Below are 27,934 nucleotides of genomic sequence, written 5' to 3'. Positions count from 1 at the left end.
GATTCCAAACTTTTAACACATAAAGGGAGTATTTTTGGATGCAAAGATTAGCTCTTGGAAGTAGTTTTTTTTTGGGGGGGGGGGGAAACGATGATAAATAAACAAACAAAAATGTGATTCAATCAAAGCATAAAGCCATGCAATTAGGAAAGCCGGATGTATAAAGGCTGTTGTGTCATTGAACTGGTAGTGGTAAAGTGTGTCACAAAATTAGAAGTGGGAGGATCTCCAGTGGATGGAGCTGCCACTCAGGATTACCGGACCTTAGTTGTGAACTTTTCCCCCTTCCAAAAAGAATGAAACTTTAATAATAGATTAACTTTAATGACTGATTCCCCTCCCCCATCGAGTAATTAATCGGGCCCTTAAATCTTATCTTTCTAAGAGGGCCAACGGTATGTATGTTAAATATCTGCATACTCTATTGCACTTCAAACAAATAAGCCAAACAAATGCGGTTTACATTTCTCGAAAATTTAATGATTCTTAATAAAAGCCAACTCCCCGGAATGGTAATGTTGGATGTTGAATTTCGAATAAACTATAAGGTTTTTTTTTATTATTATAAGTTGAGATATATCATAAATATAGCCAGAAAAGAACATTAAAAGCATTGCTAGAGTTTGTTTTTTTATTCCCATGCTTTTAATTTTGAAAAAAAAAATCACAAAACATAACTTATAAAACAATATATACTGCATCCTTATCCACAACAGCATTATTGAAACATCCAGCGTTACGTTTACCACAGATGTGAAATACACTGGGAAAGGACATACCTGGTGCATTTTATATTATGTTTCTTTGTCATCTACAGGTAATAAGTATCGACAAAAATAAGCAACAAATATGCCTGCAATTAAACTTCATATGCGTTTTGTATGCGTATTAATATTTAAAAGATCATAGTTATCATTTCCATTTTTTTTGCCAACAAGCATCTACATTTACATCATAACACCTTAAGATTATTTTTGGTTCCTTGTTTTTCCTTCACATCTAGAAAAACAAGTAACTTTTCAGAATTGCTAAGCAACCTTTCATCATTCGAGACTCGCTCGGTTTCTTTAGTAGAGATGCAGTATCAGGATTCACTTCATGACAGTCCATTTTTTGTCCTTAGTGTTTTTTTTCTAGACTCTCTAGAAGTTTTTTTTTTAATTTTTTAAGGAGAAAACACTTTTTAAGTAAAGATGACTGATAATTTCATTATCAGGCTAAGATTTTGGATGGAGAAAAGGCTGCCCCGTTTCTTTTTTGTGCTCTTCTCAGAAAGGGCGATACTGCAGTCCTTTGGAAAGGCTAGAGAGGTAGGCACCTGTAGCTTGCTTAGTCCTAGGAATGACTGGATCATAGCTTTCAACTAAAGAAAAAACATCAAGAATCATGCATTTTAAAAACATTTTATTCAACGGCCAAGCACAATGATCTGGCACAATGTAACGGCAGATATAAATAGAACCTTATTTAAGTGGTTGAACCTTGTCTTTAAGTTTTTTTTTTAATAGTTTCATACCTAATATTTTAACCATATTCCCGCAGAATTTATTCTGCACGTAACTTTTTTTTTTTTGTCAGTGGTAAACATTAACCAAACCTCTTCCCCTACCACAAACTGGGCAGCACAACCCCAGCCTTTACCACCATCCATCCACCCCCGGCTTCCCCTTCCACTCTTCAGCTCTATAATAAAGTGGACGCTTTAGAAACTCCTGTGCAAGTTCAAGTAAACACATACAACCCGCATAATCCAGAGGAAAATTGCAACTCATCCGTGTATTAGATTTTGGCGTCTCTTGCAAAAGATTTCTGGTCCGTGTTTGTTTTGTTTGTTATCAAGCCCTCAGAGCTTCCTCTCTCACGCTGCTTGGGCCCTCGTTAGTCCGTCAGCTGTTGTACTGACAGGCGTTTAGACTAGATCCTGGGCTTTGCAAACTGCTGTACCCGAAAGTGGAGTGCTGCTTGGACTTCAGTCTGAGACTGGCCAAGCTGGAGTTGCAAGTGTCTCTGTACACGCTGTAGGGCGAGCCCGGCGGCCCGTAGGGGCAGGCGGGGGAGGACATGGCGGAGTTGAGGGAGGAGCCGCTGATGTTGCTGAGGTTGTTGATGTTGTTGAGGTTGGCGTTGGCCATGCCGGGCACGGCCGAGTGGCCCATGCTGGAGGGCATGCTCATGGAGGAGATGGTGCTGGGGGCGGAGAACATGGACTGCGAGGACAGAGGGCTCATGGAGTTGAAGAAGGTGAAGCTCTTGGTGGAGAGCGGCGCCGGGGTCAGGCTCTTGGTGGCCCAGTTGTTGTAGGGGTAGCCGGCGTACATGTCATCGTAGGGCTGCATGAGGCCGCTGAACTGGGGCACGTAGCCGTTCTTGCACAGGTCCATCTGCTGGTTGCGCTCCCGCTTTCTCCACTTGGCTCGGCGGTTTTTGAACCAGACCTAGGGGGGAAGGTCAGAGTAAAGGGTAAGTGCGGGAGGCTCCTGCAGGGACCCGGGGAACGCAGCCCAGGGGGTAGGGATGCCCAGGGGGGGCTAGCTCCGGTTTGGATTCTCAGAGCCTCTGCCAGGAGCGGCTTCAGCTCCCCACACCAGGGAGGATTTGCAGAGGGAAAGCCAAGATTTGCAGTGGACAGTCCCTGGCTCACCCTCCCTGGGTGTTGCTTCTCCTGCCCGCTGCGCACCATAAACGCTGCCCCAGCCTGCCCTGCTGTCCTCTCCCTAAATCCCATGGCTTGTTCCCCCTGGCCCAGAGAGATGAGTCATCTCCCCCAGCCCAGCCCCACGCCGCGGCTCTGGATGTGTGCGCAGCGCGTCTCTCTGCTTTTAATTTACCCCTGCCTGTCGCTGCGTTTATTTACAGAGAGCATTAATTGGCCACGCTGCAGCGCCTCGCCCAGGCCCTGTTCTGATTAGTGCCGGCTAGCCCGGCTCGGCGGTGTTTCCGAATGCTAAGGCTGGACAATAAAAGTCCTCTGTTACAGATCATAAAATGGGGATTGGATTAGCGTGTTTAGGTTTAAAAAAAAAATGCCTCGCCCTTTGGGTGGATGCGGCCTGGGCCTTTATGTCTAATGAGAATGTACAGCCCTGAGTCGGGAACGGAGGAGCGAGGGGCGCTCATGTGTGTTTGATGCCCAAACCTCATCCAGGCTTTATCTCCAGGGCGGTGCTGGAGACCCCTGGCACCCAACCCAATGCATTGCCCAGAGAGCAGGAAAAGCCGGAGCTAACTCAGATTAAAGCAGCGCTCCAGCATTGTGGGGCAAACTTTACTGCAGGGTCCTGTTGGAGTGGGGTGTGTGCAGGTTTGGGGATAATGCCCTCCAAAGATCGGGCTGGCCAGGTTGGGGAAAAATTCCTCTTCCTGCCTTGCTGGGTGATATCAGCCGGTGAACTGTCGTCTCCTTAACTCTTTGATCAAGACGGGGCCGTTAGAGCCACTGAGGTTTGGATCAGGCCCGTCAAGAGACATTCCACACGGCAGCGCTTGCAAAATCCCCACTAACCTCAACTCCGCGGATTTTAACCCCCCCCTCAAAGTAGGTGATTCTTGTGGCTGCGAGGTTCTGCTCTTTGAGCCTGTCCTCCCAGCGTTTTTAATGGCAGGGCTTTATTTTTAAATAGCGATAACAAGGATCGCGGGGTCTATTTGAAAAAAAAAAAATCCCGTATAAATATGAAGAGGAAACGAAAGCCAGAATGTTCAAAACCTGTAATTCACTCCTCAGAAGGTGCTTCCAGACAGGAATTTCCTGAAAACGAGGGGTAATCGTTTTAATTATGGCTTCTAGACATTTTAAAGGAAGGCCCTCGTAGCAAATGAAAGTTGGATTTGCAAAACTGCAATCTCAGAACATCAAACCAAAACATCTCCATACAGAGGGGAGAAAGAGATTCAGTTAATGGCAACTCGTATTAGTTTTATTTGCTTCCTGAAATATTCCAGCAACATAAATGCACATTTTAGTCCTTGAGTTGTGGTGTTTTTTTTTTTAAAACGAAAACTGCAGTTAATACAATGCTTTCAAATCCAGCGAGTATTTAGCCCTGAAAAGCCTTAAGAGCTAACCTTACAGATAGTCTCATTTGGTCAGCTAGCCGGTTACTCATCTAGACAAAAGTGGCTTTTCTGAACTGTAGGGGTTTGATTTGTTACCAGGCACTGAGACCCGGAAGTGAAGTGACTTGGTTAAATCTACCTTCATTTTCTCCTTTATATATTATTCGCTGTGCTGGTGAATTTCCAGAGAACGGTTTAATTCCCCCGTCCCAACCTACTAGTTGCTTTCTTACTAAGGTCTCAGTTCAAACAGCTCTCTCTCTCTCTCTCCCCCCCCCCCCCCCCGCCTTGGGGCCCTATCGTGCTACAAACGTGTAAAGCGTATTTCAGTGCTGGAAAATCCAGACCCCCTTTAAGGACTTTTCAAGATGCAGAATTGTGTATGTCTTTCATTTTATGGTGTATTGTGTCACACTGTGGGTCTGCAATTGGTGAGGGACTATGTAGACAGGACACCGTGAGTAAGCAATACACAGCAGACACTAATACCCCTGCCCAGAGCGGAGTATAACCCGGTCAGCAAATCCGCTCTCGAAACAAACCAGGGTAATATCCCGGGATGAAAAACAAATTGAGGTGGGAGGAAAAATACCCCCAAACAAAAAGAGCAACACACAGACCAACCCAGCACAAACGAACCATCCGAATCAATAAAATCCGAATCCCAAGAGGAGCCGTTCTGATTTGACATTTGATTGCAACAAGTTAATATATTAAAAATAAATAAATAAACGACCTAACTAGATATTCTGAGTTCGCATTGCTAGAGACCTATAAAGCAGGACAGCTCAGTCCTACAAGTATGTGTGTCTACAATGGTTATTGACTTTGGAGTCTAATCTAGCCCAGACCCTTGTCCTTTCGTTTGTCTATTGACAGTTTGTACAGTTTGCTAGTACAAATAACTTATCTGCCTCATCATAGAAGTTTAATTGTGTAGAGGAACATTTGCTATATGCTTGGGTGTGTACATTGCTCCGAATGGGGCCGTTACACACTCCCTAGTGATGTACAGTAGTCACTTTCCATTAGAGTTATGTTCTATATAAACAACAAGGAGTCTGGTGGCACCTTAAAGACTAACAGATTTATTTGGGCATAAGCTTTCCTGAGTAAAAACCTCACTTTATACAGACATCTGCTCCGCGGTGCGAAGCAGATTCTTTTAACCGCTTTCTCATCACTCTGTAAGATAGCATCATGTTTGAATCGCATCACTTATTGTATATATTTTATCAGCAGGCACCGTATGTTTCCTTGTCACTTTACTGACTGGGGCCAGGAGAGTATAAACTTGCCTGTATTTCTATGCTGGACTATTCCTCCGTTTTAATGGAATTTATCCATTCAAAACCCTGTCTAATCTAGCCCCTAGTGAGACTTGTAGGATAGGAATACCCCCAGTTAAACCCTGTACCTGGGACACCCACATGAGTCTCTTTTACATGGGGGGAACAGACGTGCCTTGGGGTTGAGCCATTGGCCTCTGCGGCAGCTCCTCTCCGGATCTGCTGGCAATTCTAACCATTGCTTGTTTACATTAAAAATACTGACCCCCTGAAAAGATCCGACTTCATAACGTGTGTTAAGGAGGGTGTCTCTGTCCCTCACTCTCCCAATCATGGGAAGAGAATTGCAAATATATTCCCTGTTTAGAGTTAAATTACTGTCTTTAATTAATCCAGGAGAGAACAGTAAATCCAGCAAGATGGCTTTTATGGGCTAGATTCTGCCCTTTCCAGACACAGGGGGGGGGGATTTAAAAATGGGCTTCTCTGAAATGGTGGCGGAGCTTTCTCTCTGGCTCTCCGTATTATTGTGTTGTATATTATGTATGCTCTTTAAAACGGGGTTAATTTAAAAACAAACAAACTTGCCCGAGATCCTAGAGCCTTTCCCTGGTCAGTTACACTAGCGGAGTTTCCTGCATTCAGCTGTTGATTCCTGGTGGCATCCTTTACCTTCTAATTCCTTCTCCCTGCCTCAGCCTAGCTGTCTTCTCCGAGTTATTACGGCACACTTTCCCAGCTGAGCTTTAGATGAAGTCCCTCTGTGACCCGCTGTTGCCTTTGATTTCTCTATGCTCTCCCGAGAGATCCCGAATCTTAAGAATGGGGAAATCTTGGAAAGGAAAGACAGGGCTTAAAGGAGACGGCAACTTTCCCGAGCTTCTGACAACTGCTTGCCTGGTGTTGCTGCCCGCAAGACATCAGGTCCTCTCAGCCAAAGATTTCCTTCTCTCCCTGACTCCAATGAAAGTTGACCAAAGGAAATGAAGGCCGGGGTGTTCATATATTAGGGATTCTCTATGTATTGCGTGCCTCCCATATGTATGGGGTATGTTCAATATTATAATTATACCCGGGTATTATCTAAGGAGCACAGTAGGTCCTGGGTAAGTATTGGCAATGAAAATGAAATTGACAGATGATGTTATGCTATAATCGGTTTTAAAAGGCCAACCACCTAGCAGCTGTTAAAGTATTTTTTCCCTTTCACTCCTCACCGCCAGGCGCCTGTTCACCTTGGTAAATTTGCATTTTCGCTTGCGATGCATCCTACCAAATAACTGGAAGTTTTTCAACTTCAGAAAAGACTGCGGGCCAGAGCCCCTGCCACTGGGAACCCCAGCCAGTGGGCGCTGGATCGGGCCCTACAAGGACAAGGCTGATGTCTCTGGATTGCTCAGAAATGAATCGCCGGTTGCCCCTAGTGTGGCTGGGTCCCCCCTTACCCTGACTCTGGGCTCGGTGAGATTGGTCCACACAGCAATCTCCTCTCTCATGCTCATGTCCGGGTAGCGGTTCCTCTGGAAAGTGGCTTCCAGTTCCTGCAGCTGCTGGCTGGTGAAGTGAGTTCTTTGCCGCCTCTGTTTCTTCTTCTTCGCCGGATCGTCCGGGTTTCCATCTTCGCTCTTCTGTTCGCCGCTCCGGTCTTTTTCTGTTAAAAACAACAAGGCACCGAGACCCGAGCGGTGACACACACGGACTTGGCCGCCTGGCCCCTAGATCTCCCTCCTCCCCCAGCCATTTGGAGAAGGTACAAAACAAAATCCTGTTTTTAAAAATCTCCTTCATACGTGCCTGTGCCGTACAAGGCTAGAGCGCCTGTTTCCTACCACAGGCCCGGCGCGTTTTCTGTTTCAACCAGCGCCGCGTGATTCAGAAAGGTTTCCTGAAACAATGTTCCCCTGAAATGTATTTTCCAACAATATTGTTTTCAGTTATCCTCTCCTCTAGGCCTGTCCTTTTATCCAGGGGGCTCTGAAACTTACAGAGGGAAAGAAACTTATTTCTAATTGGCTCGGCGTTTAGATTGGAAGCTTCTTGGCAAAATAATACTAATTAGTAATAAATCTATTTAAAAATCGTTTCTCTGCTTTGTGGGGTTTTTTTTCTCTCTCTCACTCTAAAGAGAAACTTCTGCTCGAGTGCATTATTGTTGTATATGGTCATTTCCCCACCGTATTAATCTCAGAAAACGTCAGTGTGTGTAAAATAAAACATTAATAAATCGAAAAGGCGAACTCTCCTTCCCCTCGGGAATATTAGAATTTATTTAAGCAGAGAATGACCCATTAAAGGCTTTATCCAAAAATCGAATAAAAGGTAAGAAACGCTGGTAGCTGTCTGCAACATTCCCCTTTTGTGAATTGTGTTTGTCCAAATTTGTAGAAGGAATTCAACACAATCGCTTGATATAACTAGGGAAAATAGAAAATCTACCTAAAATCAAGGGGGAAACGCGCTGATCTTTTTATATTTTTGAATACATTTTTGGATTTACACATATGGAATGAGGAATTCGATACATTATTTGAACGGATTTAAATTATAAATGTGTCGAGATAAAATCTCCCTCCCTGCATATATCTATAAAACGCTTCCGTAGATGTATATACATAGATATATAATATGTTGACATACATATGTATGTCAATGTAAGGATTTAAACTATACCAATAAAATATACTAATAATTTTATTAATGTGTAGAGATAAAATCTCCCTCTCTACATATATCTATAAAACACTTCTGTAGATGTATATACATAGATATATAATATATATAATACATATGTATGTCAATGTACAATTTTGATCTATTTATATTCACAATAGCCACACATCACGTTAAATAACTGCGTGCATATATGCCACACGTGTATGTTGTTTCTCTCTCTCTCTAATTTTGATGTATTTATTTTAATATATATACATACAAATATTAGTGTATAATATACATATATATACAAATGTAATACTAATCTGTATTACACACAATAACTAAATCAAAATTAGAGAGAGAGAAATACACACACGTGTTGTTTATTCAAACCCATCCCTTTGTACTCATACACATGAATTTGACTTAATTTTGGAGGGTCTTTTTGAGAGGAATTCACATGGAGGGATAGCTAAATAATGAGACTATTCTGCGGTGTTGTTCATCGTAAAGGTAGGAGGCGTGTAAAGATAATGCTAACGAATTGAAATAGAGACTTCCTTTCAGAGCCTGCTAATAATAATATTTTAAAATGAATTAACAATAATCCTTGCAAAACAATTGATTCCTCATACTTGGAAAGACTCTGTACCTAGGCTTCCCTGGGAACTCTTGGAATAAAAATGCAGGCCCTCAAACGGTTAAATGGAAACCAAAGGGTGGTAAATGGGCTTATTGCAGCGCGGATGGCCACTATTTCCAGTAAGTGGTTTGCAGAGCAAACAAGGCCTCGAACAGAAACCCCATTTAAATATCCTTGGTGGCCAGTCAATTTTCCCCCCTTCCTCGCTGCCTTTGCAACTAATTGTGTTCCCCAAAATTCGCGGCTGCTGTAAATGTGTGTCTCTGCGAACCGAGTCTACATGACCTAACTGTAAAAGCTGCATGTAAAAATGATTCCATTTTTGAACACCCAAATCTTTCTGGCAGACAGTTTTTTTCCACCCCTCGGTGTCTGGGGCCGCTTCTCGTGCAGGCAGGAGAGCAAACAAGTAAGGAAAAATCAGTGTCCTCAAAGAAACCATCCATCAAAGTGATTGCAATCTTTGCATTTGATTTATCCCTCCTATGATTTCCATGAAAAATGCTGTCTGGTCATAAGGCTGTGATACCATTTCAAATCATAACAACACACATGAGTCTTAATTGGCATTAGCACACTTTTCCACTCAAAAGTGAAAGGTATTTTGTGAATTCTCTTAAGACTAAATGGAACCTGTTATTTAGTTTCCTTAGAATGTATGAGTCAGCTTTTAGGGGTAGAGCAAAATGGAGCAATTATCCCCTACAGTATTTCAAGAGGGGGGGGGGACCCACACACCTCTAAGCAACCCCCCCTCCAGACTACACTCAGAGTCTTGTTTTCAAATCAGATTTGGAGGCAGAAACGAACGGGTTTGCTGCCATGTCAGCATTCGGATTTGTTTGGGTTGCAGGCACAAGACCCGTTTAAATTTAAAATAACTATCATTTAAAAAAAAAAACTACCCTCTATGCAGAGAAATTTTGAAGAAGGAACCACGCGCTAGTCCATATTTTCCAGGGCTTTTTGCTTCCTTCATATGGTGTTTCTTGTCATTAGAGGGACGACTACTGTTTTAATTAAATACAAACGAGGAAACCACAGCTTTCCCTACAATAATTGCACATGTTCAACAGGCGGATATAAAAGCGGAGACCAAACGACTCCTGTTTAGATCCAACTCAGTTCTTGTAAAATGCTATGGTTTATTCCCCGTCTATACATAAAATTAAAAATTAGGCTTTGTAACGCTCACCCCATATAATAATAAATCTGAGCTGCCTGGTCTCTCTCCAGTCCCCTCCTCATCCCCCCTCCTAATGCTTTTGCAGTTTCCCCCCTCCTCTGACGGAGAGATCCGTTTACATGTCTGTACAGCCAGAGCTGGAAAATAACTCCGGCAGAGCTGACATTATTTCAGAAATATTCTGCAAAACCGCACTCCCCGTGGTAACCCCCCTGATAAATTAATATCTGTTAAAAAAACAACAACTGCTTCTCAGCTTGAAGTTGGTAGCAATATTCTTCCATTCCCTAGACTGTCAGAGCCGGGGCATGGAAGCGGGTCAGTTCGGTATCTGTGGTCGCCCCATCCACCTTCCCGGTTTGGCTCTAATTAATTCTAGTGATTACACCCACCCACCACCTGGCATTTCAATCTCTCTGGTGCATCCTGCCTGGCCAGGACAGTCTCTTGTGCAGCGTGCATTAGAATTAATCAAGCAGGGAAAGAAAGAAAGGAAGGGAAGGAAGAAGAGGAAGTGAAAGGCTTTTACCTGGGACTTCTGTATCTGACGATTCACTGGCTGAATTCTCAATCGGATCTCTGGATTCAGAAGATCTTTGCAAATGGAAGCTGGAAGCCATGTCATGGGAAGGCTGGGGTCTTAAACTCTCTGGCAGTCTTTCCAAATTCATCCCACCTTTAAAGGAATCCATGGCAAGGAGGCTGGGTTGATTTTGGTTTATGCAGGTGTTTATTCCACAATATATATATATAGATAGATCAAGGTCTGAAAATCCACTTAGTACTAGTTATGGATTGCTTTACTTTATTGTTATTTTCAAAGAGTCAGAAGAAGAGCTTTGAGAAATGCCTAGAAGCCCGATTGTCTTTGCTTTGCAATAGCTGCACCGGTCCAACCGCGTATGCATGAAAGTGGTAAAGATCCCTGGTAGAAAAATGCGGGTTGCGAGTTGGATAGTTTCAAGCTAAAGAGATTAAAGCGACCTGCCCTAGAACAAATGCCTGTAGTTAAACCGAGCTCCTCCCACTTAAGGTTAAAACCTCCCAGTCTCGCTAATATATCACCCCATCTAGCGCTCGCTCAGCCTAATCGAGTTGGAAGAACCTCCTGCAAACTCCCCATAGATGTGAGCTGTCTCTAAGGCGCCCTGGAATACTAGCTGCACGTTTCTTAAAGCCACAGCGCTCTCCCTCTGCCCCGGGATCCCGGCGGAGTGTCTCTCCGCTGCGAGCCTCGTTGGTCTCTTGCCCTCTCTGCTCCTCTTGCTGGAGGAAGAAACGTCTTTTTGTCCCAGCGCTGGCTCTAACCATCGCAAGCCCTAAACCAATCAGCGCCCCCCCTCCCCAAACTTTCCCCCAAAGCCAGTGATTTATTCCGCGCGCAGCATTAGCTCTTTGACCATCTACGCGATCTGTTAAGCCCCAAATATTTAAAAAACACATTTCAGAGACTAATCTAAATAGATCAAATTCTTTCCAGTCTTCTGCAAAGCAGATCTAGGCATCCCCCCCCACCCTTCCCCCAAGCAGGGCAGGCGCGGAATTGCATTTTGCACGGGAATGGTTACTCCCGCTGGGTACACTCGCTGTACAATTAAGCACAAGGAAGAAGCTGCGCCTTGCTTATCTATTGGGAGAAATAAACGCGCGTTCCCATTTCGCTGCGAGACTAACACTTTTAAGCCTGCGGACAAGCAGTTTTATTGTGGACGTTTCTGAGGCACGTTTTAAGGGGGAAAATCTGCTGGGGGGGGGTGGGGTATTTCCTAGGAAGTCGAAGAATATTTGGTAACAAAAATGAAACCTTCCTCGTATGCTCCCCTTTCATGCTGCAAGAGGCAGCCCACCTCCCTGGCTCGCCGTGGCCTGTGTTATCACATTCACAAGGGGTTGCACAGAGATTGTGACCTTGATTTGAGTGAATCAGGCAGCAGAGCTCGGGAACAGCGGATAAATATTGGGCGCTAATTGGCTTTTGTTGTTGTTGTTTTTTTCCTCCGCACTTCGAAGCGGAAATCATCCAGGCCCGATTTCGCCTCTGATTTACACGCCTGGACTTGGGGCTCGCCAGGTAGAGCAGGCTGCGGCCCAAACGTGTTTCCTATTTGTTGGCGTGCAAGAAACACAGCACAAGCGCCTAAGGTTTCACCCCCAGCCTCCCGGGTCGGGCTGGGGTGCTGGGAAAGCAGGCCAGGAGTGAATTCCGGAATCCGGGGTGGTGGAGAATTTCCTATGGCCCTGTGGTTTGAAAGCTACAAATAGGAAGCGAGTCCCTTCGCTTTGGGGCTTATAACATGGACTCGTAGTAGCCTGGCACCCATTTTCCAGCAGCCCTCACTGAAGCGCTGCACGATGCGTTTGGCTGGAGACAGGCGGGTCTCAGGTTCTCTGCCTCTGCCTGTTGGTCCTAACATCTCTGGCAGGAGGGTGTGGTGTGACTTTAGTGACTAAATAATGAGTTGTTTACAGATCTAGTAAACAATCCGATCCCCCTGAACTTCCCCCGCACAGAGGCCTTCTTGTTAGGAGCCCCTGGTAAAGCTAGTTAAACAGCCCCACTCTCTCTGGGTTGGCACAAACCAGTCCCATTGGGGTCTCTCTCACTTTTTTCTTGCTGTTTCTTAAAAGGGGAACAACTGTCCCCACCCCATGCTCGGTGTATGAGCCTTCCATCTAAGGCATCCAGAGGGAGAATTTAAATCCCTAACCTACCGATGGAAACCAAGTCTGCACACACAACCCTAAACTATTTTCCCACCGAAGTTTTTATTTCCAGTGAACGTTTAATAGATTCGTTGTGGTTTGATCGCTCGCTAACTATAATCTAATAAATATAACATTGCTTCGTGTTGCAATAAAACGGCCTGTTTTACTTTTCTGGAAAATCCCATTATTGCAGCGGTATTTACAATCCCTTCATGTGGCTATAATAACTCCTTCAACTTTATAAATTCCACACTCATCTTTTCTTCCTTTCGAAAGAGTATTTAACCTCCCCTTTTTGGGGACAAACCTTTATTTAAGAAAGAACAGCATAAAGTACTCTTGAAAAACACTTCCGTCTCAGTGGACCTTTCCAGTCCCTTTCCAAAGCCCACGGCCTGGCCACCCTCTCCAAAGCCCAGGGTCTGGAAGTCGATGGGAGTTTTGCCTGAGTGAGGACTGCTGCAAAGTCCTTCCTCGAGGCAAGACTGATTTCCCCATCTTTCAGCACTTTATCCTTGGCAGTGAACTCTCTGTGACCCAGAGAAAGTGGCTGGTTGTTCTAGGGATGGATTTCAGGCTTGGAGATCTGGGCAATTTTTAAAGGGAGAAAACAGTGCCCAAAAATGTAACAAGGAAAGGATCCGGTCCAGTAAGTGTCAAGATCAGGTTTGGAAGTGCCATCCAAACGCAGGGCCGCTTCGCAATTGTCCTCTGTGCCTGTGCTGTTGTATCTCCGTGAATGTCAGCTTTCTGATGCCTCCCAAGGACAATCGCCATGAGGGTGTGGCCGCCACTTCTACACTAGTCTCACGCTGATCAGCACAAGAGTTATTTTTCGTATGACTAGGGACCCGGGCTTCAGGTGACTGCTACCAGGGTAGGTGAATCACCTGGTTACAAGCCACGGTGTCTGCGTAAACAAATGTGGGGTTTTCTCTCTCTCTCTTTAAAAAAAATTTTTTTAAAAAACCCTTTGATTAAAAATATCAGTTTCACTGTAACTTGAAAAAACTGTTTAAAATCTCCAACAGATCGTTGGCATCCCTGTTAAATGTTTTCGGCGCAGTCTCAGAATTGCCTGCCCTATTGACAACGCACATTTCATTATCTAGGTCGCAGAAGGCACCATTTTTTTTGCATCAGTTTGCTCCCTCCGTCCACTCCCCAGTCTGTGACCTTTGGGCTGTTTTACAGCATAGGGGAGGGGGATGTTTATGGTGATTTCAGACATTAAGAAACCCGGTGTTGCCGTGGGGGCAATCAGTCCCTTGCTTTGAAGCTTCCCCAATACCCCAGCAGGCCAGTGAAAAATACCCCGGCAGGTCACTTTTCCTGAAGGACACCTCGAAAGCACAAGGGAGAGCCTGGACTTGTGGCAATGTCTCGAGGGGCCCGATCCTGCATTACTGCTCCCTTAACCCCACGGGGGAGTTTTGGGTGTGCCCGGAATGCAGGATGGGGCCCGGTCCCCGGGCCTGCACCTGTTAGCAGCGCAGTAACCCGTTCTATTAGCACGCCACTGGTCTGTCATCTTCCCCAGTCCACACGTGGGGCAGACGCGTCTGATCTGAGGAACATCCTGCCCCGCAGAGCTGCATGGTCCATATTACATCAAAGTAATACGAAGGTCCTATTCCCTTTTCCTTTATAGCTGACTTCGCTGAACTCACCCTGGAACTGTGGGTACACATGCTTGACACGCTTGGAAAAGTGCAGGTCTAGTAATAGGCAGGGGAGGGTTTTTGGCCGCAAAGTGCCAGATGACAGCCTTCCAGTGCTCCTGCTTTGCCAGCCCGTGAATCACTGGCAGGCAGGTAGTGGGGACGATTTAAAAAGCAAATTCATGGAAACGGGATCTTCACTAGGGAAGAGGGTAGGGGGCAAGGGACCCAGGGCACAGATCTGGTTCTTTCTCTAGAAAAATAGCCGTCTCCTCTTTATCTTCTCTGCTCAGTTTAACTGATCCATCCTGACACTCGATTTTGTTTTCAAATCAAGCAAAGATGTGGAAAGGAACTTTTGAACCGTTTCACGGACAGGGGGATGGAAGCATGTTCCCATTCTTCAGTTTTTCGTCCCTGAGATTTATTTTGGGCTTCCTCTACCATTCTGTCTGTGCTTGCCCAGTGTATTTCTTTTTAAAAGCGATAGTGGGGTTTTGGAGGAGACACTCAGGCCCAAGAGAGCCATGTAGTGTCAGTATGTAACATCGAAAACGGGAAGGGGAGCTGAATGAGGGATACCCCAAACGCTTAGCAGGTACAACTTCTCTCGCAACAGTTTTGATCCTGGAGGGTTTGTTTTTGCAGTTCAGCACAGCAACAGATAGCTTGAAAATGACAGTGGATAACTTCTCTGAATTGCATATGAATTATATCTATAGGTACAAAGCTCTTAAACCGATTTCATACCAGAGTTGGTCAAGTTTGAATTAAAATACACTTAAGAATTACGTGCACACAGTGCTAATCGTGCGATTTTTAGGTTATTTAAAAGGGACACCCTTTAAAAATGCATCTTGTATTTAATCAGATCCACTGATTTATACACCTCTTTGACTTAAAATGAATTGAGTCCTTCTGAAAAGAATAATGGAAATGGGAGATAATGATTCATATCTTTTCTCTTTCTAGCTCAAAAATTTGATCTGATCTGGAGTATGGTTTTTTTTTTTAATTCCTTTATAGTTTCCCTTCTTTGCAGCCAAAAACAGGTTTGGACAAATAGCAAACCATGAGCACCAGGATCTCGTGGCGCTTTTGCTGAGTTCTCTCACAGGTCTGAAACAGAAGCGTTTTGTATCTGTCCCAATCTGTAGTGATGCGAGACTACACAGGAAATTCTGAAAGGAAAGTGTGAACAGGAGTGCTGATAGAATCTGACCCTTAAAGCGGTATGAAAATGAGAGGATTTTTAAAATTGTTTTTTTGTTGTTGGGGTTTTGTTTACATGCTTACCCTGCGGTTTCTTTTAACAGAGTTTTAAAAAGTTGTGTGTTTTAGATTCAAAACTTCCCCAAACTTTCTTCCGCTACCGCAAGGCACAGCGTTGCCCTCAGCATCGGACATATCTCCTACCCATGGGAGATATGTTCATATGTTCATTATAGCGCTCGATCTCAGGGGTGCTATGCTTTGGGCTTGAGAAAATGAGTTCTCTATGGCTAATGTTTCTCTACATGGCTATTAGCGCTCCAGAGCTGGGCTCTGTATTCCTTAGCCAAGCAGGGCTCCCAGAGATGTTAATTGGGCTAGAGGGACCCGGCCATGACCCCCTCTGTTCTCAAAAGAAAATTGAGTTTATTCCTTCTATAAGGGAGTCTTTGCATTAATTTCAAGCAGCTCTGGGTCATGTCCTTGGTCCTTTTAATTACCTTGTTCAGGTATGATCTCTTTGGGCTCTCAGTATGGTTAGAACGGGCTATATTGTCTATAGTGACTGGAACAGGAGGAAGGAACCAAACGCAGACCCAGGAACTGGCGGGGGAGCAGATTTTAGAGGCGTCCACTCTGGGTCTTCAGAAATGCCCCTGCGCCTGGCGTTTGCCTGCTTTGTGCCAGACACAGTTTCTTTGCGTTTGAGACCGAAGGCAAACGGGGGCGCTCCTAGGTTTCCAACGCCAAGCAAAGCGCAAATGCAGAGCAAAGCCGCGCGCCACCCTTGGGGCTTTATTTCGAATTGTAATTAACGCCGGGACTCAATGGAAACGAGGAGTGGCCTGCAGTCCTCTCCTCGGTCCGCGAGGAAGTCACCCAGGATCGGCACCTGCTGAAGTGCTTTGCTGGCGTTTAGCACCTTGCGGGATCGAGCCCCACAGCAAAGGCTCCTTGAGTGGCGACACGACCGCTGCTGGGCAAGCCCCCGTTGGTGCCAACGGGCGCTCTGCCTGCGGGACCAGCTCCCTAAGTAAAAGTCTTGCTCCAATTCCCTTAGAGGCTTCTATTGCCCAAGGCATCTGTTAATGTCGGAGTGAGACCGGAAGTTCTCACCCCGGCAAAACTCCCCAGTGCCATCTGAGGGACTCTGGCCTGGGGAAGGCTAGGGGGGCTGCGCCCTCAGACTGCCTCCATTTCCATCCTGTAGGAGAATACCCCTTGGGTCTAACAAATGTAACTGAGCCACAAATGATCCCATGTATTGATTTATAAACGACCTATTAATGACCTGAACGGTTGATTTATACATGGTTTATTAATATATTGATTTATAAATTGCTTATTAATGAATGATGGAATCGATTGATTTATAAGGGGTTTATTGCTCTATTAATGAGTCGGTCTTTTGGTTTTCTAAATGGTCTATCAGTGATTTATACATTATTTAGACACATGTACTACCGAGCTATAGATTCCACCGATCTATACATACTAGTACATTTGCGAGTATAGAATTCCCAGATCCAGTCTATTGGGTCAATGATCCCTATAGTATTTTAAAACAAAATGCTGCAGATTTTCCATCTAGCCACTAACTTGGGAAACTGAAAACAAAACCGGCAAGAAATTAAATGATAACCATGCCAACCTTAAGCGACCCTGAGGCTGTGTCACAGAGCCCTGCTTTGAATTCCCCTGGGGCAGGGGACCCACGGTTAGATCTATAGCGGCAGGCACTTTATTTTGTAGTTTTGTCTAAATTGGGATAGTTTCTCTCCCACCCCTTTAACCACCTTTACATGAGATTTTATTGTGGCGGCACGGCTAAATGAAATGCTATCGGGACCTCCCGAAGAGTGGCACAAAAAGATCGACTGTACCACGAGTCCATACAATACAGCAGAAGTGTCAGAAACCGGTGATCGCCTCCAGTTTTAATGCTGGCGCCTATAAAATTGATCGGTGTCAGCATGTCATATTTTCCATGCACAGGAGAGACGGTGCCAGGGCTCACTTTCCCTTCCATGATAGCTGTCAAAAGCTACACGTCCTCTTCCATTTTAGGGATGCCTTTAACTGATTATCTCAACAGATCGTTTCTCAACGGATACTCCACGCTTGTGGCTTTGCGAGATTTTCCAAACTAAACAACAAAAACAACTGCAGCCTCCCAACCTCAAAGTGTAAAACACACTGGCTTCAGCAGGCTACCATTATGTCAGCCTGGCAACACTCGCCTCGGGGTTTTTTTTTTTAATTTTACTTTATAAATGCAGCCGCCAAATCCCAGTGCCACTTTCATTGGAAGGGGGTAGATTAAGAAGTGGAGGGAGAGGAGGGATTTATTTAAGGGAAGGGCAATAGTTTGAACAATCTATGGCCATTTTAAAACAATGTTGCTTCCAATTCCCCCTCCCCCATCCGTGAATCTAGCCACCAATCTTTTGTCCCAGACGTCACTGCATTAAACTGGAAAGGTTCCCTGCAGTGCTTGTGCAGAGGACTGTTCTCAGCGCTGGTTCCTAAAGTGGCATGACTTCCCCCACCCAGGCATCCTATTGCCTCATCAACGTGTGGGACATGTCTGACCAGCCTAGGCACTTAGAAAGGGTGGGATAACACGCTCCCACCCAACCCCTGAATCTGGCATATAGAAGTGGCTGCAAGGGAGGAGGCTGGTGTGTGACGTCCCTGGGTGTGACGTCACTAGCGCCGGACACTGCCTGGGTGTGACGTCACACGCTCTTTTACAGTGAACTCCCCCCACTTAGGGCAATGGCAGGCCTTTCAGAGGGCGTGGCTGGTGGCAGGTTGTATCTAAAATAGCTGAGCGGAGGGTGTTGAGCGCAGCTTTATTATTATTATTTGTTAAATGCCAAGTGAAAAGCTGCAGGCTCCATACTAAGCGAAAAGGAGCAAGGGAAGCCCCAAAGAGGGTGTTCCCCACTCTGTTGGAAGAAGAGAAAGGGTGTGAGGCAGCTGGATGGAGGAAGAAAAAGAGAATCCCAAGGCAGGGGGATGCTGGATGTGGAAAATCTATATAGCTGAGCAGGACAAGAGGGGTAGACTGATGGTGAAAGAGGAAAGTGGGGCCAGGTGGCTTTCGGGGCCTGAGCCTGCAGGGAGGGACTCATGGAGGACTCACTGGAGAGCATTGCCTGAGTAAGGACTGCAGAATCGGGTCCTGTCGTCTAAGGGCCTGATCCAGAATCATGGGAATCTTTATTGACTTCAAGGAACTTCGGAGCAGGTCCTGTAGGGACATTCCGCACTCACTTTCCTCCCTTGCAGTAAGTGGGATAGAATTTTGTTCGGTGCATGAAGTAAAGAGAGAGAGGTAGAAATGGTTAAAAGGGAAATGAATTTACTCCAAACACTGGAGTTTCCCCCACTCCTAGAGCCCTTTATACCCCGCATCAAGCATAGTAAGATTGCGGGTCGGGTCCTGATTTATTATTCTGTTGTATTTTGCAGAGCCAGCTGTGTCAGACTGTTCATTAGAAACCACCGTTTCCAGGAGCTATTACGTCGGGAATAAACAAAAATCACTCTAGTTGGCCGGAATGTGGCATTTAAAAACAAAGAAACAAACTCCACCCGGTAGGCTTTGAGGGTGTTAAAAATAGAACAACATCTAGTTTGGAGTTTTGCAGGTAATAGAGACACACTGAGAACAGTTAAAAATACTTTTATTTTACCCTTCTAGCAGTAAGAGGGTTGGCGTTGATAAATAAATCGCTGTTGGCCATTTTAAGTTCAAACACCTCATGAAGAAAGAGAGAGAAAAGAAATGATAAAGGCTTCAAGTGTTTTCAAAACAGCTGATTGTTCCCCGGCAATTCACAAATTGCCCAAATATTTGCTAACGCTCTAACTAGCAGGCAGCGGCCCTCACTCCTTGTTCAGACAAAACTCCGATTGACTCCCAGATGGCTTTTTGCGGGGGGAAAGGACTGCAGGATCGGGGCTACAAGACAGAGAGCTAATTCGTGCCATCGGTTAAGGAGCAGAAATTCTCCATTGATACCAAGACGGATTTTCTACTCAAAACAAAACAAAAAGCCCGGAACGGGTCATATATTTTAGTTCCATCCAGACACAAAAAAAGTTAATTGGGCCGCATATCAGGCAGAAAAGTAAGTTTCTGCCAGATTTTCCTCTTTGGATTTATTAGCATGGTGTAGACTCCAATGCGTCTATAAATTATTAAGAACTGTTCCCAAAAAATCAGCATTCCCCAAATTCAAGGGCAAATACCATTCCAATACACGTCTGCAGTGTTTTTGTAGCTGCCTGGGTTCCAGGATATTTCAGAGATAAGGCGGGTGTAATTTCTTTTATTGGACCAACTTCTGTTGGAGAGCGAGTCACACTTTGGATCTTACACAGAGCTCTTCCTCAGGTCCAATACATGATTAAAAGTAAATGAAAACCAAGGGAAGGAGCCAAAAATCACAGCCCTCTCCAAACAAAGACCATCCATGTGTAGCCAGGACTCCTCAGTGATTTCAACTGAGACTTCTATTTAGCAACTCATAATATGATATGGACCGGAGTGAGCAAGGAGGAGGCCTGTACTGATTTTGTCCATGGGGTCTCTTTTGTCTAGGAGGCTGCTTCTGGTGATTTGGGGTTGAACATATAAACAATATGGGGCTCGATCAGGCGGTTCTTGTTCAAGCAAAACTCCCCACTGGCTTGATTGGGAGCTCAGTCCAGACTGCAGAGTCTGGTCCATAAAATAAATAAGGAGGGAGAGAAAGCGCTTTTGATCCTTATCACAAAATAAGAGGGGCAATCAACAGGCCCCAGCCCTCTTGGCTCGGACTCATTGTGTCAAGCTAACCTAACAAGAAAGCTTTACATTTCCAAGTGAAATGCGTAACTGTTTTACCGGAGGACAATAAAACTTTGTGTGTTGCGCTGAGATGCATGCAAGGATTCCTCCATTTACCTCCCCAGACAACAAAGCGAAGCCCCTGGCCACTTCTCTCCAGTGTATAAAGATAATTTCTAGCTGATGTGTCAGCAATATACTATCGCAGGGCATTGATTTCAATGGGGGGAGGGAGGAGGCGGGTTAAAACTGATGGCAAGATATGACTCCCTCAAGAGTACAGTTTATGCAGAAAAAACTCCCAAGAACAAAACTCACCAGGGTTTAAAAACCAGTCCAACCCCCTGAGCTCACCGATATGCGCCGCTCATCAGCTGTGAATCTGTATTTTAAACCCCATTTATTTCTCATCAGAAGGGCTGGAAAATATTAGTTTGGGTTTTAAATGAGGAGAAAGGCGATCGTAGCAGACAATTTTGTCTATTCCTCCACTGTCTATTCCCCCGATTGCTAAAATCCCAGAAAGTCGGTGGATAATATTTTACCGTTGTATGTAAAAACAGATCCCTCGAATCTCTGAAAACCTCCCTCATTCATTTTTTTGTCTCCAGCGTCTGCTCTCCTCGCCTTTGCTTGGTATTTAGACACTTCCTATACTCCCCGTCACTCTGCGTGATTTCCACAGCGTTGTGTCTTTTTTAAACACAGACACACAAATCATACAAAACACAAGCAAGACGCATACGCACGTACACAAACATAAATCAACCCCACATACATACCCCTACGCTCAGGCTATGGGGTGCGTTTGTATGTGTTTTGTGTTTGTGTGTGTCGTTTTTGCGCGCATGAAAATGTGAAATACACACAAAACACACACAAAAATAAAATCCTACAGGCACGCAACACAAAACAAACGTACATGCGTATATGATGCAAACACACACTGAACACAACCCCGCCAGAACATGCAGACGCGCTTAGATGCACAACACAAAACAAACGCAGAAACACACACACATAATAGAAACAACAAACAAAAAGCACACATTTATACCCGGGCAACAACACCGACATACAGACAGCCAACAGGCAGCCAGCCACAAGAGACACATACAACCCCAAACCAAAGCTCCCGGACCCACGTGCACAAACCCACACAAACATACCAGGGAAGCAAAGCGTCAAGTTTTTGCAAGCCCGGTTGTTCTCTGTCTCCGGGCTCGCTGGAATCTCCCACCGGCTCCTCGCCCCAGTCTCAGACCCGACCCCCACAGCTGCAAAACCCACCCGGGCTGGCTTTCTCACCGCGCCCGCTCTCAGCTGCCTTCACTGGTCCATAAAGTACAGAGAGATGCCAGTGCTGGACCGCCAGTGGAAGCGACTTCATGCCTTTTGCACCTGCAGCCGGTTGCTTTCGGAGGAGTTTGGCGTGCCGGGGAGGCGAACGGCAGAGGGGGCCCCCCGCTGCAGAGCCGGGAGCGGGCGCAGTACGGCGCGAGTCCGCCCGGAGAGGCCGGGGTTTATAGAGCGTTTTATTTTTTACGCGAGACAATAAAACCGCTCCCGAGCCGTTGGGTGAAAAAAACCCCCGAGTGAAATGCAATTGAGGGGCAGAGCCGGGGCTACGCTGCGTCCCTGGGCTTGTGTCAGCGCCTGGAGCTGCTCACACGTGAATTAAGTAATGCCCACTTGGCATTAATGCTGCAGCAAAGATGACAGTCCCCTGGCCTTAGACTGCCGGCCAGGGCCGCAGACCTCACTCCAAATTGCAGACAGCGGCAGTATAGCCTCATGAAAGGCTGCCGGATCCCCTCCTGCAAGGAAGGTTTTGTTTGTACAAAAATAACCTGGTAAGATCCCATATAAACAACTAATTACTCTGGTCAGTTTCCTTCACAGGCTACAGGCTTGGGCCTGGCTTGAAGGCACTAATGGTGTTTTCTTGTCCATTTAGTCCTCCCCGTTTAGCAGGCGGGGAGGGGGGGGAGACAGACAAGCGGACCTGTGCAGCCCCCTGAAGGCGGATAGGGGGCGATCTGGAGTGCAGAGAGGCAGAAAACTCATGTTCAATCTGGCAGAGGATGGTGGAAAATTACACTGGTTCCTACCCACATGTCCCCTCTGTGCAGCAGTGAAAACCATTTCCCCACGGGATGAGCGAAAATAAATCAGCACGACAAGCAGCCATATAGCGGAGCCTCTCCCCTGTACTAAGGCGGCCCCGATGCTGCGGCTAGTTCCCTGTCTCAGAACCAACCTGGCCCTTCGGCATCACACTCCTCCCAAGTCACTAGGCAGCACCGATGCGCCTTACATCTTGCTGGGTTCCCCTCCAGCTTTCCCCTCGGCATTTGCCGTGTGCTCTTAACATTCCTATCGAGTTTTCTATCGAGGAGTCCCCCTTAGACGAGAGCACCCTGTTACCTCTCCAAACTATAATTGTAAAGTTATTTAAATGAGACGACCCCAAATTCGTCCCTGGCTTCAGTGAATTCGTCCCACTGGTGTGTTCTGGCATTAGCCCATTTCCCCCAATTAAAACCCAAAGGGAAAAAAATGGAATTTGCTTAGAGTGGTTTGTCTGCAAAACTGCCTCTGGGCAATCTATTTATTCAAGTGACATTCCAGTTCTAAGCCTCACAAGTGGATAAGTTCAAACTAGAAAACCCAGTTTAGTTAAATAAATGCGCAGGGACCACCTAGCTTCTCTCAGCACCGTACTAAACAATCCCACCCAATATTAAAAGGTTAGGGGCATTCAGATATGGTAAACACACACCATATCACGTTCATCCATTTTACATATCTATATATAATATGCTGGACTGTAATAGGAAAAGGTATAGAACGCCTTGTGAATGCAAAATTATTAATATATACTGTCTAAACAGATGATGGGAGTTTTATAGTAAAGCCGCACACTGACTTTAACCTTGGGAGAGTTTACAAAAAACTGGGGATAAACAGTTGATGGCTTAATTTTTCTGACCGATACAAATGATACCCCAAGGCTTTCTTGAAACACAGCAACTGACTGCAGGGAAAGTGCTTTTCCTATCACTGCAGCTGGAAAGAGAGGGGTTTTCCTCCTTCTCCCAAAAAGCATCTAGTTGTACGTCATCACCCCACGACAACTGTCTCACCAAAGTACATCTAGTTCATTTGAGACTGTACTTAATCACAAACCCAAACCAGAACGGCGAGCCGAAAGGGATCCCGTATGTCCCTTTCAAGGCCCTCCAGACCTGATTTGCTATTTGTAGTGTCTTGCCTTTTAGCCTTGTATTTAGCACTAACAGTTCCCAATGTGACCTGGGAGAGATACAGGTACAAAGATGTATAATTTAGAAGTAATTTTTGGGTGGGAAAACTATCATATAGTTCCATAGCCCTCTCCCTCCACAGAGTAAAAATGCTTTTCTGATGAACTGATTGAGGAAAGGGCACAGGAATTTGTTAGCCACCCAGCTCATGTTACTCAGTGCATCTTTAGATCTAAAATGTGTGTCTTTTTGTGGATTTAAAAAGATGTCACTGATCTAGCATAATCAAAGACCCAAGGTCTAAGTGTCTATCATTCGCTAGGAACCTTTTTAGTTTTTGAGGAATTAAAACCTGTAGTTTAAGCAGAAAAGAGGCTGCAATTGGAGCCACTCGATATTATGTTTCCTTTTATTCTCCCCCCCCCCACCTTGTTTCATTCGAGCAGCCTTTTAATTGCTGGCAGTGTTTTGATGGGGGAAACACATCCCCCCTAAACAGGACATATCCTGAAAGGTTGAAATACTCCAATAACGCACTGTGCTCTTTAATGTTCTCAGAACAACACTGACATGGAGAGCCAGGATATTTCCTGTTTTAAAATACAAAATCGGAGAGACGATTAACTTTTGTGTGGATTCAACTCCTTAAAATCAGAAACAAATCCCCAAAATGTTGACTTTAAAGGTTAGAAACCAAGGAATATAGTGTCCAATTTTGCTCTCTTCTTCACCAGTGTAAATCTGGATTTACCACACCGAAGTCATTGCAGTTACTCCACATTTACACCGACAGCAGAGTTTGGTCCATTGGGATTTATTTTACACCTCTCGCTGTCTCGTTTGTGTATTTTTCCTTTAGAAATTATGCAGAGAACAAACATAATAGAGAAATCTCAAAGATAAGAACTTGACACTTTCCTTCCAGTTTTATTGTAAGAACTGTACCTTAACTAACAACTTGGTAAGAGATAGGAAAATACTGCCTTCAAGAAAGCTATGTTAATCAGCACAACGGGTTAGATGTAAAAGTTCAGAGCAAACAAAACGAATTAGTCTCTATTAGCACGTTTAGGAGGCAGTCCAGCTAAAGAATTATACTTTACTAGAGTGTAGTTTTTCTCCTTTGTTACTTAAAAGTAACACAAATCTGATATTTATCACCAAGAAAGAAAACAACAAACCTTTCAATCCATGTTCAATTTCTCTATTGTCTTACCTAAATCCACATAGGAAGGTATATTCTTGGAAAGACTCAATTCCATAATAAAATCTGTGTGAACAATAAAATAAACTGTAAACGAAAGTCTGTGGGGTTCGCCAGATTATTATCTAACTTTTTGTTTAATTAACTATACTATGGCTAAGGCAAATTTTTATTAAAAACAATTAACTTTTCATACTGGATGTTGCCATTTTTTGAATAACCCGGCGGGACTTCTATAGGGACTTGGACAGTATTCCAAGCCAATAAGAAACTCTTAATGAATTATATTTGAGTTAGTTTTTTTTAAAGCAAACAGCACTCCTCACAATATGGAAGTCAAATGTAAAATCAATAGGTAGAAACGGGGGCAATGAGCCACCATGAGAACATTTAAACTTGTGTGGTAAGTAGCAATATGATTTATTTTGTATAAATAAGCAGAAAACACCTTAAAGAGCCAATTCATGTACCAAAAGATAGTTCATGATGTTCTATTTTAATATGAGTTTTGTATTAACCATTTAAATATGCTTGTGTTGTTGGAAATATTCAAGAAGAAGACAATAATATCCTGGGTTTTTTTTTTTAAAGTCAAGATTTAGAAAAACTTCCTAATCACATAATTCTGTATGAAACCACAATATACACTTTAGCCTAGTTAAGAGATGGACAAAGATTACTTATCTACAGAGGTATGAGAATGTTATGCCTCATTTCTCCTTATCACTGTTTTGGTAACAGTTATTTCTTAAAGTTTCAGGAGTTTTAGGATATATACATGCCCTCTTTACTACTGACTGAGATGGTGTCTATTTTAAAAATGAGATAGGAACCGATTTAGGAAGGATCTAAAATATTATTTCTCTAAAAATGGAAATTAACATGGAACAGACATTTTTCTTCCTATGCATAATGCTAATCAATATGTCGTCACCTGTTACATATTTGCATAATTGTGATACTTTTTTTCAGACATTAGTATGAATCCAATGCTCCTTTCCATCTCTGAGTCAGAGGAATTTAAATAAAGCATTTTAAAATGCCATTTTCTAACCTTTACTACAATAAATTCTTACGGCTTAAAATCACACTGTTAAAACCAACTTGTTTGGGTCATAAATGATTGTCATATGAATTTTTACACCTGTGAAATATTATTATGGTCCTGTGAGCTGTAAGAAGTTACCCGTAATAGCGCTGCCTCGCAAGGTTATTTTTTAATACCAAAGATCAAGTAGCTTCAGCCCGTAAAAAAGAAATCTCACGAACCCTTTCCATAAAAGTATAACATTTATTAGCGATGTTAAAATTTGTTCCTTGTCACGTTTATCGAGGAGTTTCTCTTCGCCAGCCTTGATACTGTACAGCCCTGGCCACGTAGAAAAACCACCCTTAGCTGAGACTGTTTTTGCTTAAATCTTCCCGTATGTAAAATGAGGTAACCCCCTTGGAATTATATTTTCGAACGTATTTGTCAGTTTTGACGAAGTGCAGAGACCCTGAAGAATTTATACAAGGTATAAAGATGTCAAGGACTGCAACTTCAAGGCGAAGGCCAGCAGTCAGGAGACCAGCGGGAATGGGCGAGTTTGCCTGGGAAAAAGCAGCGCGGGTGGAATTGGCTTCCCCAGCCGGTCCCCTCTCAGCTCCCGGCTGCTTCGGGGCAGAGCAGACCGAATTGTCGCCACGTTCAGCCCCGCCGTGGAAGGGCTGTTTGGGAAGCGCTTTCCCCGGGGCAAGCTGACGCGCGGATGGGGGAATTCCCTTCCCAGGGCCAGGCTGGCTGCTTCGTTCGAGGGAACAGCCGGGGTAGCTCGCTTCTCTTTGAACGTCTCTGCTCAACCCGGTCCTGAAACGGGGCAGGGGGCCACCCGCCTAATGGCAGGAGCAACTGTACCGGTCACGCTCCCCTAGCGCAAACCCGGGGAGAGGGCCCTGCCCCATGGGAGGAGGGATGCAGGGCGAGGGTTTAGGGGGAGAGCTGGGGATTGGGGAGTTATGATTTCAGAGTTTGGCGCTAGACACTTGCAACCCAGGCAAACGCCGCCCGGCTCCCCCGGGCCTGCCGGGCAGAAGGCGCCGGGATCCAGGCTTTGCCACCTGCAAAGGTGAAGGAAGTAAGAGGGGCACTTACCTCTGAGCCGCTCCCGGGCGACGCGGCTGGCAGGGCTGGGATCGCTCCTTAGGCACCCGGTACAATCCCAGGGAGAAGGGCTAGGGGCCGCCTCGGCTCGGGACGGGTATCCTGGGCTGAGTTTTGCTTCTGCTCCGGAGCAGCGACAGCTCAGCGCGCTCCGGGGCGAGGGTCCATGTGCCCCGAGCTCTGAGCGCTCCTGTCCTGCCCCCGGTGCACTCCGGTGCCGGGGGAGCCTTTGGGAGGGGGCCGCAGAGAGGGTCTGGCTTCGGGTCTCAGCCTCCTGCCCGGGGCTCCGGTGCAGAGCTGGCGCGTGCCGAGCTGGGAGCTGCCCGGGGCTCCCGTGGAGAGCTGGTAGCCTCGGCTCGCCGCGCTCCTTGCCCCGGGGCCCAGCACCGAGCTGTGAGCTCCCCGGCCGGGGGCTTTGGGGTTTTCTCCAGGAGATTCCCCCGGCTCCTTCTGACGTCACCAGCGTCCCAGGGTGCCACACACTCGGGAGAGGGGACTGCGCCGCGGAGACCCGTGCGCGGGGCTCCCCTGCCACGGGCCCGTGGGGGAAACACGTTCCTCTTGGTAACTCCGGGTGATTAACCCTTGCCGCCGACCCGCCTCTGCCCCTCGCAGCCAGAGCACATGGCCGGGGGGTGGGCGGGGGGAGCCTGCTTATTTATAACTCTCTGCACAGGGACGCTTAGGAATCCAGGGCTCTGGGGGGAGGAGGGGGGCTGATTATCCCGGAGCTGCCGGCTGGTCCCCAGCACTGTCAATGGTTTGACTCATCAGCCGAGATCTGTTCCGGGAAGGAACAAACCGGGAGCGGCGTGCGCTCCTCAAAGCAGGTTTGACGCATCTGCACCGCTCACCCGAGGAGGGGGCATTGGTGCGGGTTGATTCTGGTCCCTGGCAGAGACGCGTTTGGAGAGTCCACGGACGTCCGTCGTTCGAGAGCCTCTTATTCTCTTGCGCCCAACATTTTTTTTTTAGTACTTTCAAATCAGAAGCCCTTTATCAGGGGAAAGGGCCCCAGTGCCCTGGCTCTGAGGCCAAGCAAAGGAAACACAAATTGGCCTGCTCGTTTTTCT

At 45.6% G+C, this 27,934-nt stretch overlaps 1 protein-coding gene across 1 annotated transcript; it reads right to left on the bottom strand.

Annotated features, from left to right (window-relative positions):
- Positions 1 to 77: 77 nt before the first annotated feature.
- On the bottom strand, positions 78 to 27,504 carry PITX1 (paired like homeodomain 1). Its single transcript, XM_054038616.1, has 5 exons — positions 26,853 to 27,504; positions 24,731 to 24,784; positions 10,359 to 10,505; positions 6,791 to 6,996; positions 78 to 2,435 (listed from the first exon to the last, which is right to left on the bottom strand). Exons 2-5 carry the CDS (start codon positions 24,774 to 24,776, stop codon positions 1,887 to 1,889), a joined length of 948 nt encoding a protein of 315 aa, XP_053894591.1. The 5' UTR covers positions 24,777 to 24,784; positions 26,853 to 27,504; the 3' UTR covers positions 78 to 1,886.
- Between the last annotated feature and the right edge of the window lie 430 nt (positions 27,505 to 27,934).

The sequence above is a fragment of the Malaclemys terrapin genome, chromosome 8 (genome assembly GCF_027887155.1).
Source record: "Malaclemys terrapin pileata isolate rMalTer1 chromosome 8, rMalTer1.hap1, whole genome shotgun sequence".
NCBI lineage: Eukaryota > Metazoa > Chordata > Testudines > Emydidae > Malaclemys > Malaclemys terrapin.
The sequence above is the reverse complement of the archived record's forward strand: the minus strand, read 5'-3'. Positions and strand labels throughout refer to the sequence as shown.